General features: G+C 38.8%; 1 protein-coding gene across 1 annotated transcript; it reads left to right on the forward strand.

Moving 5' to 3' along the window:
• Positions 1–535: 535 nt before the first annotated feature.
• Positions 536–11413, forward strand: LOC111978805 (tubby-related protein 1). Its single transcript, XM_070445904.1, has 13 exons — positions 536–714; positions 4566–4689; positions 4964–5101; positions 5208–5330; positions 5598–5711; positions 5964–6146; positions 6255–6328; positions 7093–7260; positions 7448–7560; positions 7715–7823; positions 9202–9300; positions 10323–10494; positions 10761–11413. Exons 1-13 carry the CDS (start codon positions 700–702, stop codon positions 10892–10894), a joined length of 1566 nt encoding a protein of 521 aa, XP_070302005.1. The 5' UTR covers positions 536–699; the 3' UTR covers positions 10895–11413.
• Positions 11414–13422: the final 2009 nt, after the last annotated feature.

Raw genomic sequence — 13422 nt, forward strand, 5'->3', positions numbered from 1 at the left:
GAGTGCAATTCTATAGATATACATTTTGTAGAACAGACATCACACTCTATCATGAAGAATAATGAATACTGTCAGCTCTATTCAACACAATGTCATTTCTGTCGTGCCAGAAYGAGTGTCTGAGTAAAATAACTATTAAAAAGTGTCATGCTATTTCATAATGTATTCCACTGGTCTCAAGATGAGTCCACTCCACAGAAGGTGAAAGTCCACCATAACAAAAACCACATCTAGGTAGCTGGGCGTGTCTTTTTTGTCCATAGTTAAGACACTAGCTGTTCATCTACATGTCTATTTGCGCCACTTTTTTTGGTCATGTGAGAATAAATTGTTGTGTCCGAGACAAAGTTGGTTGGTTATGAGTCACATCGACCATTACATCCAGGAGGGGGGTGTCAAGATGTATATAGTGGACCTGTGCTTGTCCTCTGTGTACTCGTAACACACTCCTCACCCCTAGTCCCACGCCATGTTGGTTCGTCCTGTTGACGTGTCTCTGTCTCTGAAGAACAGATGGTTTTACACGCAAATCCTATTATCAACTTTCTGCTGATGATGAACCATTCAGTTCAAGGCTCCTCACTCTCTTAATTAACCTCCATTGTGTTGAATTGCCTCATTTTGTCTTTCTTTTTACTAAGAACGTTTTCGGTAAAGAGGAGTTTGTAGTTTATTAGAGCCGAAGTCACTGGCCACACCATGTCTGCAGAGAAGGTAACGTTATAGAAACTGTGTTTTGAAGAGCTTTTGTTGTTGAAAGGATGTGAGAGAGGGAATAATGGTGATGAACTTAGAGCATTTCTTTATGTAGCATTTTGATTCAGACATACCGTCATGGCGTTTAGATGAATACAGATGAATGACTTAAAGTTATTCCCTCTAGATCGTTAGACAATTCACTGGATAGAAGACCAGTTGCAGTTGTACAGTTGTAGTTGATTTCCCCCAGCCTGGCCTGTTGTCCATAGTAGTGCTGGTTATGTAGAATTAGCCACTGAGTTGTGTGGAGGTTCTGGGATAAATGTGCTGTAGTGTGGGAAAGACTTGGGAGGGGGTTCTATGTTGTCTGTCATTCATGAAACAACCAATCATGTCTCTCCTCCTATTTTATGGACATACTACCCAGATTTATTTCAGAAAGAGTGTTGTTAATGGACTGTGGTTGTCATTGGCTATCACGTCATGGTGAAAAACCCACAGGTGGTAAGATGAGAGTGGATCATTTGCCTCTTCCTTCTCTGCCCCACTGTCAGAGGCCTCATGTCCATTAAAACTGAGGGGGAAGGATTTACCTATCTGAAGGATACAAAAATATGAAAAATATTGTTTCCTTAAACATATTGATGCAATGATTTTGAATTCGGTCATCGGTTTCCCCCCTCACAATTGCCTGACGGCTTTGCCTGTAGGCTGCGCCTGTAGGCTGCCATTACTCAAGTGACAGCTTGTCTAAGGTGAGGACAGAAATAGAGCCACATCTTAATCGGATTACCGTGGACATCCATCGCCGCACCCCGTCAGTCAGTGTTCAAATGACCAGCAGGATCACAGTGGCTGACATCCTTATCCTCGGTGTCTTGGGATGCTGGGTTGTGGTGTGTTGTGTTGAAAGGGATTTCTGGGAGGTTGGTTGACATAATACCAGATCAAGGCTCATATAGTGGACAACTTTCTGGTTACTGTGGGACATGGGACTAATTGGGAGAGAAGCTGTATGTGCTTGTGTTTGAATAGAGTTGGGTTGTCCTGTGCACTTCCAACTGCACACAAGTGTTTTTGAGGATGCAAGTAAAACATCTGCCCAATTTCAGTTASATTTGGATTGATTTAAAAGACCAGAGCCATTACTTTCTATACTTGTTTTCCGGAGCAGCCTTGTGCAGTTGATATGTAAATCTCTAAAACACTATTACTACAACTAATATACAACTACAAAACCTCTGTAACACTGGATGTGACGCAACAWGTTCACGTGACTGAGGCAGCTGACTGTCATTTTCTCAGTCCTGACCAGTTTGTTAGGTCACTGTGTCATTAGGACAGGTTACATAAAATAGATTAACTAGAATATTCTAATGATTATTATCTGTTCCAAATGAAGATATTAATGGATTGATTACTATTTCTGTTTTGAAAGCAAATCAGTTATAGGAAAATGTCTAGAAACTCTGTACTAAGAAAATATGCATTTTTGGATAATCAAGTGTACTGTATTTATAGTAGTGTGATTTGAAATGTACAGTGTTTGACTTGTTTCTGTCTCCATACCTTTCTGCTTGCACATTCCACTGTCTTTTGAATGGTAAGTCACTAAAATCCTCATGCTCCTAAGCACACATTTCCAGTGGTGGGAAAAAGTACATGCATATGCAATAAGTAAAAACACATTATCTAACTGGGGACAGCTAGCTAACATAATGTCAGAAAGCACGATGCGCTTGCCAGTTAACTTTCATCATATTTCTGAGTTAGTCAGATATTAGTTTAGAAAGACTTGAAATTGGCATGGGACTAACTAGCTAGCAAGCCACCAGCTAGATGCTTATCAAAGGTAGATAGCTTGTTGGTTAATTTTACAAAAGAAATCGACCAATATACAGTACCAGTCAAAAGTTTGGACACACCTACCCATTCCAGTTTWWAAAAAAAGTTTACTATTTCTACATTGTAGAATGATAGTGAAGACATCAAAACTATGAAATAAAACATATGAAATCATGTAGTAACCAAACAAATCAAAATATAAACAAATCAAAATATTTTTTATATTTGAGTTTCTTCAAAGTAGCCACCCTTTGCCTTGATGACAGCTTTGCACACTCTTGACATTCTCTCAACCAGCTTCACCTGGAATGCTTTTCCAACAGTTTTGAAGTAGTTCCCACACATGCTGAGCACTTGTTGACTGCTTTTCCTTCACTCTGCGGTCCAACTCATCCCAAACCATCTCAATTGGGTTGAAGTCGGGTGATTGTGGAGGCCAGGTCTTCTGATGCAGCACTCCATCACTCTCCTTCTTGGTCAACTAGCCCCTACACAGCCTGGAGGTGTGTTGGGTGATTATCCTGTTGAAAAACAAATAATAGTCCCACTAAGCGCAAACCAGATGGGATGGCGTATCGCTGCAGAATGCTGTGGTAGCCATGCTGGTTAAGTGTGCCTTGAATTCAAAATAAATCACGGACACCATTTTTTATTTTACAGATAGCCAGGGGCACACTCCAACAGTCAGACATAATTTACAAACAAAGCATGTGTGTTTAGTGAGTCTGACAGATCAGAGGTAGTAGGGATGACCAGGGATGTCCTCTTGAATTGGACCATTTTCCTGTCCTGCTCAGCATTCAAAATGTACCAATAACTTTTGGATGTCAGGGAAAATGTATGGAGTAAAAAGTACATTATTTTCTTGAGGAATGTAGTGAAGTAAAATTACAGATAAAGTACAGATACCCCCAAAACTACTTAAGCAGTACTTTAAAGTACTTTTACATAAGTACTTTACACCAGTGCACATTGACATACATGCATGCTTCATGCAAAAGGTAGAGTTACAGAGTTTATTGGTTGTGATAGGATGATTAAAAATATTGTAGTTATTCCACAATACTAACCTAATTGACAGAGTGATAAGAAGGAAGCCTGTACAGAATACAAATATTCCAAAACATGCATCCTGTTTGCAACAAGGCACTAATGTAATACTGCAAAAMATGTGACAAAGCAATTCACTTTTTGTCCTGAATACAATGCGTTATGTTGGGGGCAAATCCAATACAGCACATTACWGAGTACCACTCTCCATATTTTCAAGCATAGTGGTGGCTGCATCATGTTAYGGGTATGCTTGTAATCGTGAAGGACTGGGGAGTTTTTCAGGATAAAAAATAACCTGGAATGGAGCTAAGCACAGGCAAAATCCTAGAGGAAAACCTGTTCAGTCTGCTTTACACTAGACACTGGGAGATGAATTCACCGTTTAGTTGGACAATAACCTAAAACACATGGCCAAATCTATACTGGAGTTGCTTATCAAGAAGGCGAGGAATGTTCCTGAGTGGCCGAGTTACAGATTTGACTTAAATCAACTTGAAAATCTATGGCAAGACCTGAAAATGGTTGTTTAGCAATTATCAATAACCAATTTGACAGAGCTTGAAGAATTTTGATAATTATCATGTGCAAATGTTGGAAAATCAAGGGACTAACCCAGAAAGATTCACAGCTGTAATCGCTGCCAAAGGTTCTTCTACAAAGTATTGACTCATGGGTGTGAATATTTATGTAAATGAGATATTACTGTTTTTCCTTTTCAATAAATGTGCTTCAATTTCTAAAATCATGTTTTCACTATTTCATTATGGGGTATTGTGTATAGATGGTTGTGAAAAAACATATATTTAATCAATTTTGAATTCAGTCTGTAACACAACAAAATGTGGAATAAGTCAAGGGGTAAGTCAACACTTTCTGAAGTGATCTGTGTCATCTGTCTCTGGTGTCTGACCCTCTCTCCTCTCCTCATCTCATACCTGACTCTTCTTCCTATAGATAATGCTTTCTAGAAGCCAAAGAAGAAGAAGGCAGAGACAGCGAGCTCAGCCACCAATGGTGCCGACGCAAAGCCCAAAAAGCCCAAGAGCAAGAAGAGCGATGACCTGTCTGGAGAGGAGAGTCCTGCAGTTCAAAGTACGGACAGTTCCGATGAGATATCTTCCAAAGAGATATATGGAAATTATTGTGTGAAAGATCACCATTTTGCCAGCAAACAGACTGTCTGAGAACCCAGGCGAAGTCAACTTGCTGCCAAAATGTTGATTCTTAAAAAAATATTTTTAATCTGAGATAGAGTGAGCGGCTTAAAAATGTAATGAATAAATTTATCAAAACATTACATTTCTTTGGAGGTCATCCCTCAATCTTCTTAACGATGTTGTTTATTTTCATTACGTTTGTCAAATAGATGGAAAAAAGGTAAAGAAAAAGAAAGCAGATGAAGAAAAAACTGAAACAGAAAAAGTGAAAGAGAAGGGGAAAGGGATAGAAAAAGAGAAAGACGAGCCAAAGAAGAAAACAAAAAGTGTGCCAAAGAAAAAGAAAGGTGAGCAGTCAGAAACATAACTGGTATTATGCTCAAGATGAACTGCATGTTATAGCATCAAACTTCTGTAAAACCCAATAAAATGTACTCTTCTTTTCTGCCCAAGGTTCAGATACAGAAGATGACGACGATGATGATGAGGAAGAGACTCCACAAAAGAAGACAAAGAAAAAGACCACAAAGGAAGGTTCTGAAAAAGATGGCAAAGAGAAGAAATCCAAAGCTAAAGGTGGGCAGATGTATAGGAAAGCAATTTTCTTAAAGGAGTTCGTAGACAACAAGAATAAGACCTGTTTTAAGAGGATTAGGTAGGAGATTGAATTGTAATGTTGAGTGAAAGGAAACACTAGTCCTGCACACGAGGCGGAAGGCCACAGCCTTATGCTGTCATCACCTAACAAGCTGTTGCAGATTACACAACAAGACAGTGTGCAAAACATATAAACGAAATAGCATCACTGATAGAAGTATTTTCGTCTCACGTTTTTTTTTACAGATGACAAAGAGTCTGACAAAAAATCAAAGAAAGACACCAAGAAAAAGGAACCAGCTTCTCTCTTCTCTGTAAATGGAGATAAGGATAAGTCAGACTCCAAGAGCAAGAAGAAAGGTACAGTAAGCCTTAACACTACAGCTTTAAGTACTCATTTTAAACTGCTGCAACTTTAGGGATAATGATTGACTTTGTGGTTGAGAATCAATAACCCATCGTCATGTATGATTTGTGTCTAAACATCTCCAACATCGGAAGTCTCACACCCCTTCTGCAAGAGCACATACTGCAGTGTCACAGTACCATTGGTAAAGCACTGTAGGTACACTGTGATACGATCATAACCTGAAGTGTATTCGCTTAAACCAGCAGCCAAATCAGATAGTGAAGACAGCGAACCAGAAACCAAGTCCAGCAAGTCAAAATCAAAGAAGAAGGAGAACGCCAACCCAGCATCCATGTTCTCAGCAGGGGGGGAAAAGGACAAGGACAAAGACAAGGACAAAGACAAGGACAAAGACAAGGACAAGAAGAAGAAGAAGAAAGGCAAGTGTTTTCTGTTATAATTAAATCAGCTCCGGTGTTTGACCATATTCCTGCTGGTCAGTAAAATAAAGTTGTCTGATATTTCCCTAACGTTCTATTTCCTACCAGCCAAAGCATCAGACAGTGATGATTCTGACTCCGAGGCAGAAAAAGGAAAAAAGAAAAAGGGAAAAGGGAAGAAGAAAAAGGTTTGTGTCAGTTTAGTTAGCTAGGTCATAGTCTGTTTAGTTAGCTAGGTCATAGTCTGTTTAGTTAGCTAGGTCATAGTCTGTTTAGTTAGCTAGGTTATAGTCAGTTTAGTTAGCTAGGTCATGAGTCTGTTTAGTTAGCTAAGGTCATAGTCAGTTTAGTTAGCTAGGTCATAGTCTGTTTAGTTAGCTAGGTCATAGTCTGTTTAGTTAGCTAGGTCATAGTCTGTTTGTTAGCTAGGTCATAGACTGTTTAGTTAGCTAGGTCATAGTCTGTTTAGTTAGCTAGGTCATAGTCTGTTTTAGTTTAGCTTATGTCATAGACTGTTTAGTTAGCTAGGTCATAGTCTGTTTAGTTAGCTAGTCATAGTCTGTTTAGTTAGCTAGGTCATAGTCTGTTTAGTTAGTAGCTATGTTCATAGACTGTTTAGTTAGCTAGGTCATAGTCTGTTTTAGTTAGCTATGTCATAGACTGTTTAGTTAGCTAGGTCATAGTCTGTTTAGTTAGCTAGGTCATAGTCTGTTTAGTTAGCTAGGTCATAGTCTGTTTAGTTAGCTAGGTCATAGTCTGTTTAGTTAGCTAGGTCATAGACTGTTTAGTTAGCTAGGTCACAGTCTTGCCACAGTGATGGCGGGTGGGGTATACAATTCTGCAATCCTTTGATAAAGTATTACGTATAAATTAACCTAAAAGGTCCCCAAATGAACGTTGGTTAGAGATGCTGATAAGCTTATAACCATATTTTTTCCTGTCCCACATCCAGGAGGAGAGGCCTCCGTCCCCGGACATTGAGTTTGACAGCCTGGAGGAGTTTGTTCTGCAGCCAGCCCAGCAGGGGGTGACTGTCAAATGCAAGGTGACCCGGGACCAGAGGGGCTTGGACAAAGGCCTATACCCCACATACTATCTCCACCTGGACAATGAAAAGAAGGTGAGGCACTCTCAGAGGACAGGTTTAGGGGGTTTACTGTCACACACAGCTTTAGAGATTTGAGATTCATTTTGAAACCAATCCGAGATGGAGCCAACGAGCATAAAACCACGTTGTGGACTTGTGATACAGTATGATATGCATTTCAGGAATCATTGTCCAGGGGATTAATTATGTGTTTTTACAGGTCTTTCTACTGGCTGGGAGAAAACGAAAGAAAAGCACAACCTCCAATTACCTTATCTCCATAGACCCCACAGACTTGTCTCGGGGTGGAGAAAATTTCATTGGAAAGTTGAGGTATGCTGTAACCTACATTTATAGATCAAACTGTAACATTTCCATAAAACATATTTTATTGCAACTGTAATCAGGCATTTCATAAACTTGTGTAATTCATGGAGTGATTCTTTAAGCTTGTGTAATTCACGGAGTGATTCTTTACACACCATAGGTCCAACTACTTGGGCACGAAGTTCACAGTGTTTGATAATGCACTGCACCCAGACAGAGCTCTACCAGACATGTCCAACGCTCGCCAAGAATTAGCAGCCATTATTTACGTAAGGCTTTGAAATGTACATTAATGAACCATTTATAAAGGTTTTTCCAAAGGGTTCATAAGTATTTTATAAACTGCTAATTATTATGGTATAGAAAAAGGGGTTATAAAGGGTTTGTAAAGGGGCTATAAGTATACTGAACAAAAATATAAATGCAATATGCAACAATTTCAAAGATTTTACTGAGTTACAGTTCATATTAGGAAATCAGTCAATTGAAATCAATTCATGAGGCCCTAATCTATGGATTTCACATGACTGGGAATACAGATACGCATCTGTTGGTCACAGATACCTTAAAAAAAGGTAGGGGCCTGGATCAGAAAACCAGTGTGACCCCCATTTGCCTCATGCAGCGTGACACATCTCCTTCACATAGAGTTGATCAGGCTGTGGATTGTGGCCTGTGGAATGTTGTCTCACTCCTCTTCAATGGCTGTGTGAAGTTGCTGGATATTGGCGTGAACTGAAACACGCCGTTGTACACATTGATCCAGAGCATCCCAAACATGCTCAGTTGGTGACATGTCTGGTAAGTATGCAGGCCATGGAAGACATGGGACATTTTCAGCTTCCAGGAATTGTGTACAGATCCTTGCGAAGTGGACCGTGCATTATCATGCTGAAACATCAGCTGATGGCGGCAGATGAATGGCACGACAATGGGCCTCTGGATTTCGTCACGGTATCTCTGTGCCATCGATAAAATGCAATTGTGTTTGTTGTCTGTAGCTTATGCCTGCCCATACCATAACCCCACCGACCACCATGGGGCACACTGTTCACAACGTTGATGTCAGCAAACCATTCGCCCACACAACGCCATACACGTGGTCGGCGGTTGGACATACTCCCAAATTTTCTAAAACGATGTTGGAGGCAGCTTATGGTAGAGGAATGAACATTAAATTATCTGGCAACACCTCTGGTGAATATTCCATGAGCCAGCATGCCAATTGCACGCTCCCTCAAAACTGTGTTGTGTGACAAACCTGCACATTTTAGAGTGACCATTTATTGTGCCCATCACAAGGTGCACCTGTGTAATGATCATGCTGTTTAATCAGCTTCTTGGAATGGCACACCTGTCAGGTGGATGGATTATCTTGGTAAATGAAAAATTCTCACTAACAGGGATGTAAACAAATTTGTTCACAAAATCTGAGAGAAATAAGCTTTTTGTGCGTTTCAGCTCATGAAACATGGGACAAACACTTTACATGTTGCATTTATATTTTTGTTCAATGTAGTTCATAGACTGTTAATTATTAGATTGTTATTACAAAATCTTAGTTTAAATTGATCTATGATGGAATCCAACTTCCCTAAAAATGTCATTCCTAATTCCGCTTCTTATCTCTCTGACCTTTGGGTATAGGAAACAAATGTCTTGGGAATGAAGGGTCCCAGAAGGCTGACCGTTATCATCCCAGGGATGGGCAAGGACAGTGAACGAGTACCCATCCGACCTCGCAGTGTAAGCAAACCGTTGTTATACAGATGTCATTCTGTCAGAGTTATGGATGAGGACGGAACAGCGGTGCTGTTCATCATGATTTCATCTTTGTAGGACGTTACATGCTGTGTAAGCTACATACAGTATGGTACAGTATATCTGATGATTTTAGCACATTATTCCTCATTATCCATTTTGTTATTGTGACCAGCTGGGTCGTTCCACCAATTTGGTGCCTTTAGAGATGTGTAACTTGGTAAAACAATTACTTGATGTCACCTAATTTTAACAGTCTGTCATAAAGACCACATGTTCAACTTCATAAAATACATATTTTCCTATTTCAAGATGTTAAATAAAAATGTGACTATAGTAAGTGCTTAGTAATAAGTGCTAAATAAAGTAACAGTGTTGACCGTAACCTGGTTGACTGTATCAGGGTTGACCGTAACAGGGTTGATTATATCATCTTAAATCATCCTTAAATCCCCTTGTGCCATGGAGAATGAAAGCTTTTTGTGTACAAAAGGAAGTGGTAATTGAATGTAAGCTTCACAATTCTGATTTATTTTTACATTCTAGCCTGTCTATCTATGGGTAACAGTGTTGACATGTTATGCTCGACCCGCTCAGTTTTCCACCAGAAAATGGCCAAAAAGAGTACAACCAGCTCACCTGCTTTTACTCTATGATTTTTCTTTTTCTTTTMTTTTTTTCAAAAGGAAGTTTCACCATATTAAAATGGGAGGTCAGTTCACGTAACAGGGTTGACTTTTAAATGAGGGACAGACGTAAATAAATCACTAATCACATTAAATAAATAATCTTCAGAAATGACTGTGTCAAAGCAACAAAATAACTCGGGCTTAAATTTTTTTTTTGTGGTCTATATTAAAGGACATTTAATTGAATATAACAGGCTTTTAAAATTCTATATTTGTGCAAAATTTCTACTTAAAATATAAATGGGAGGCAAAAGGCACTAATTTCATGGAACGACCTAGCTAATGTTGCTGCGTATCTTCCACCCCCCATTTCTTCAGGACAACGATGGTTTACTGATGAAGTTCCAGAATAGAAAGTTGGACAATCTAATCGAACTCCACAACAAGACCCCCACGTGGAATGAGGAGACGGCGTCCCATGTGCTGAACTTCAACGGCAGGGTCACACAAGCCTCCATCAAGAACTTTCAGATCGTCCACAGCAAGGATTGTGAGAAAAGACTCAAACCACAAATTCTCATCCGCAATCATTACATTATTTACATATTGTTTATTTCTAGTACATATCATAAATAATACAGGKGAACAAAAGTTTAAGAATAAAACAAGTTGAATAAGGTTGAATAAAGTCACAAAACTCCCAAATACAGTATATTTTCTGGGAGTTTTTAGCTAAAATGTAATTTGCCATTTTCCTGTTAAGAATAAATGTTTTTTTTGTGTGTTTAAAATATTTTATTTATTTTCTTATTCTAGTGGACTATATTGTGATGCAGTTTGGACGAGTAGCAGACGATGCCTTCACTCTGGACTATAGCTACCCCATGTGTGCAGTGCAGGCCTTTGCCATCGCTCTATCAAGCTTCGATGGCAAAATAACCTGTGAATAAGAGGGAACCATTTAGGCTCTGGTGCCTCCTCAAGCTGCTGCAACTCGTTATTGGCATACAGATGCCAACTACCAGAAAGAAGAATCTCCTTCACCATTTCTCAACATCAGTGCAAGGTACATAGAAGGACGGATGTCCTAGATGAGATGGGGGTCCAAGTGCATTTCATATCACATGGACTGCCTCGGGATTGTTTTGTATGTTTGTGTCTCATTGCAATGATAATCATGAGCTTTTCTGGGAACCAGATTATTTTTACCAATTGGAGATCCTTGAGTGCAGTGACGGACGAGAGGGGATGCTGATGCACCATGCAAGTCTGAGCACTGGAGTTTTGGTGCTTTGGAATTGGCATTACACCATTTCAGTGTAGGGGGATGTGGACCAATTGGGGGATGAAAGTGACATCGGAAGAGTGAAAGCCTATTTTCCACCTATGTCAATGCTTTTATAGCATAGTACATGTCCAATATTCATTCATTCTGTTGCGTTTAATTTGGAATACAAATCCAGTAATGTGTCGGTAAAAAATGTATCTATTGGTAAAAAAATGTATATATTGGTAAAACAAAACTGTGTCTACGTGGACTTATAGAAAATGAATTTMAAAATATGTCAAAGTATATTTATTTAGGCCTACTTGTTCTTATTATTTTTAGGGTTATGTATGTTTCCATGCATTATTTGTGGTATTTCCAGATTATGAAATTGACTTAATTTTACAAATTAGAGGTTTCATTGTGAACAGTTATGAGGCAAAGGTATAAGGCACTATGCTTGTACCATGTGACTGTGGGCAGTCACAAGTGTTTCTCTAATCATCTCATTTGCTGTTCTCATTCCACTCAAGTGACAATTTTGTTGTTGTTCTGATACCTGCCTTTTTAAGTTATATGTTCTCTCTTAGGCTAGATTCTGTCTTTGTATGTATCATGTGGACAAGAGCCTTATATTGACAGATATTGACAAATATAAGGCACTGATGTGGACCATTGTTGTTTTGATAAGGATAGTTAATATATGTTCCAAAGGTAAACAATACATTTCAGTCTCTTGTGAACTTCTCTTGATAGAAAGGCTTGAAGATAACATGCTCAATAATGAATTAATCTGCAAATAAAGTATGACATGTTTAAAATGAATTCTTACAGGATAAATGTATTTTGCATACAGGAAACACCCAACATTATGCTGTATAGTTTACTGTGCATTTGACACAGTATTATATTAGTGTTAACTTGATAGATAATTGGCAACTCAATGCTCCCTGGGAACCTACATTGATTCGACCTCTTGCTTTTGAATGACACTTCTTTATGACACAATGTCAGCAGTTATGATGAGAACATTGGTTTCAAAATAATCAGTTGTTTGTTTTCTAGTTTTCTGAGACAGTCGTACTGTTCTGCAGAAGTTGTTGCCATACAAAATGTGGGGTGAGAGAAGAAACTTGAATTTAGGAGGAAAAACCTGTTTGGGCTGACAGCTGAGGATCCTGAGAGCAAGTGGAAGGTGTGCTCTCTGCCCGAACCTGCTCCGGCAGTTGTCCAAACTCGCAGAGGCAATGAAGCTAATCACATACAAGGTTTTTTGGACAGATGCAGTGCAATTATGTGTACACTTCCTCAGAGTTGACTTCACAGAAAGTTGTCTTCTTGAAGTGTCCATGTTTAGTTAACAGAGCGAGTTATGACTATGACGCTGTTATTTTACCCACACGTTTTCTTTGTCGTCTACATTTCTCTAGAGGAACGCAACTTTTTTTAAACATATTTTTTAGCAGCAACCAATCCTATTAGCCCCGTAGGCCTACTTCCAATACCAACAATCGAAATAATTATTTTTACCAACAGAGGGAGCTATTCTATTGTCAGATGTGAATAGGCCTACATGTTCAAATGAAAGCTTCTAAAACATTTAATGAATTCGAACCTGAAAGGGTTACATCATGGAGTTTGACACTCTTGACATGCATAATGACATTTTCGACCTATATTCCACCTTACTTCAGTGGAATGTGTAAATTCCTCGGCAGGAAACATACAGTAATATAATAATAATAATAATAAGGATAGAGTTTAATGTTTGTGTAGACTAAATGTTAACAATGATATTATTATTGTTGTTGTGTTATTATTAATATTGTTGTTGTAATTATTATTACTTTATTAATTGTGGCCTACAGGTCTCATATAACACACTTCATTTTGTATGCATTATCTATTCCACCGGCTTTGTAGCAAAGTCGTCTAATAATAGACATAGAAAGTTTCACACTGAGCAAAACAAGTCATGTGATATTTACTGATACTATAAACATGTTACTGCATAGCTCATGTTGTAATTTTATGTGGCACGGCCAGAGAACAAAAGGCAACTTCAAAGAATAATTATATATTGATAAAGACTTCTCAGGAATATCCTGCAGTAAAAGTCATGGGGGTGGAGATTTGAGTGGAGACACTGCCCCCAAGTATTTTGATTGACGGTACCCAATGGCTCCTCCTTGGAAGTTTTTTTTCTTCGTT

The sequence above is a fragment of the Salvelinus sp. IW2-2015 genome, linkage group LG1, assembly GCF_002910315.2.
Source record: "Salvelinus sp. IW2-2015 linkage group LG1, ASM291031v2, whole genome shotgun sequence".
Lineage (NCBI taxonomy): Eukaryota > Metazoa > Chordata > Actinopteri > Salmoniformes > Salmonidae > Salvelinus > Salvelinus sp. IW2-2015.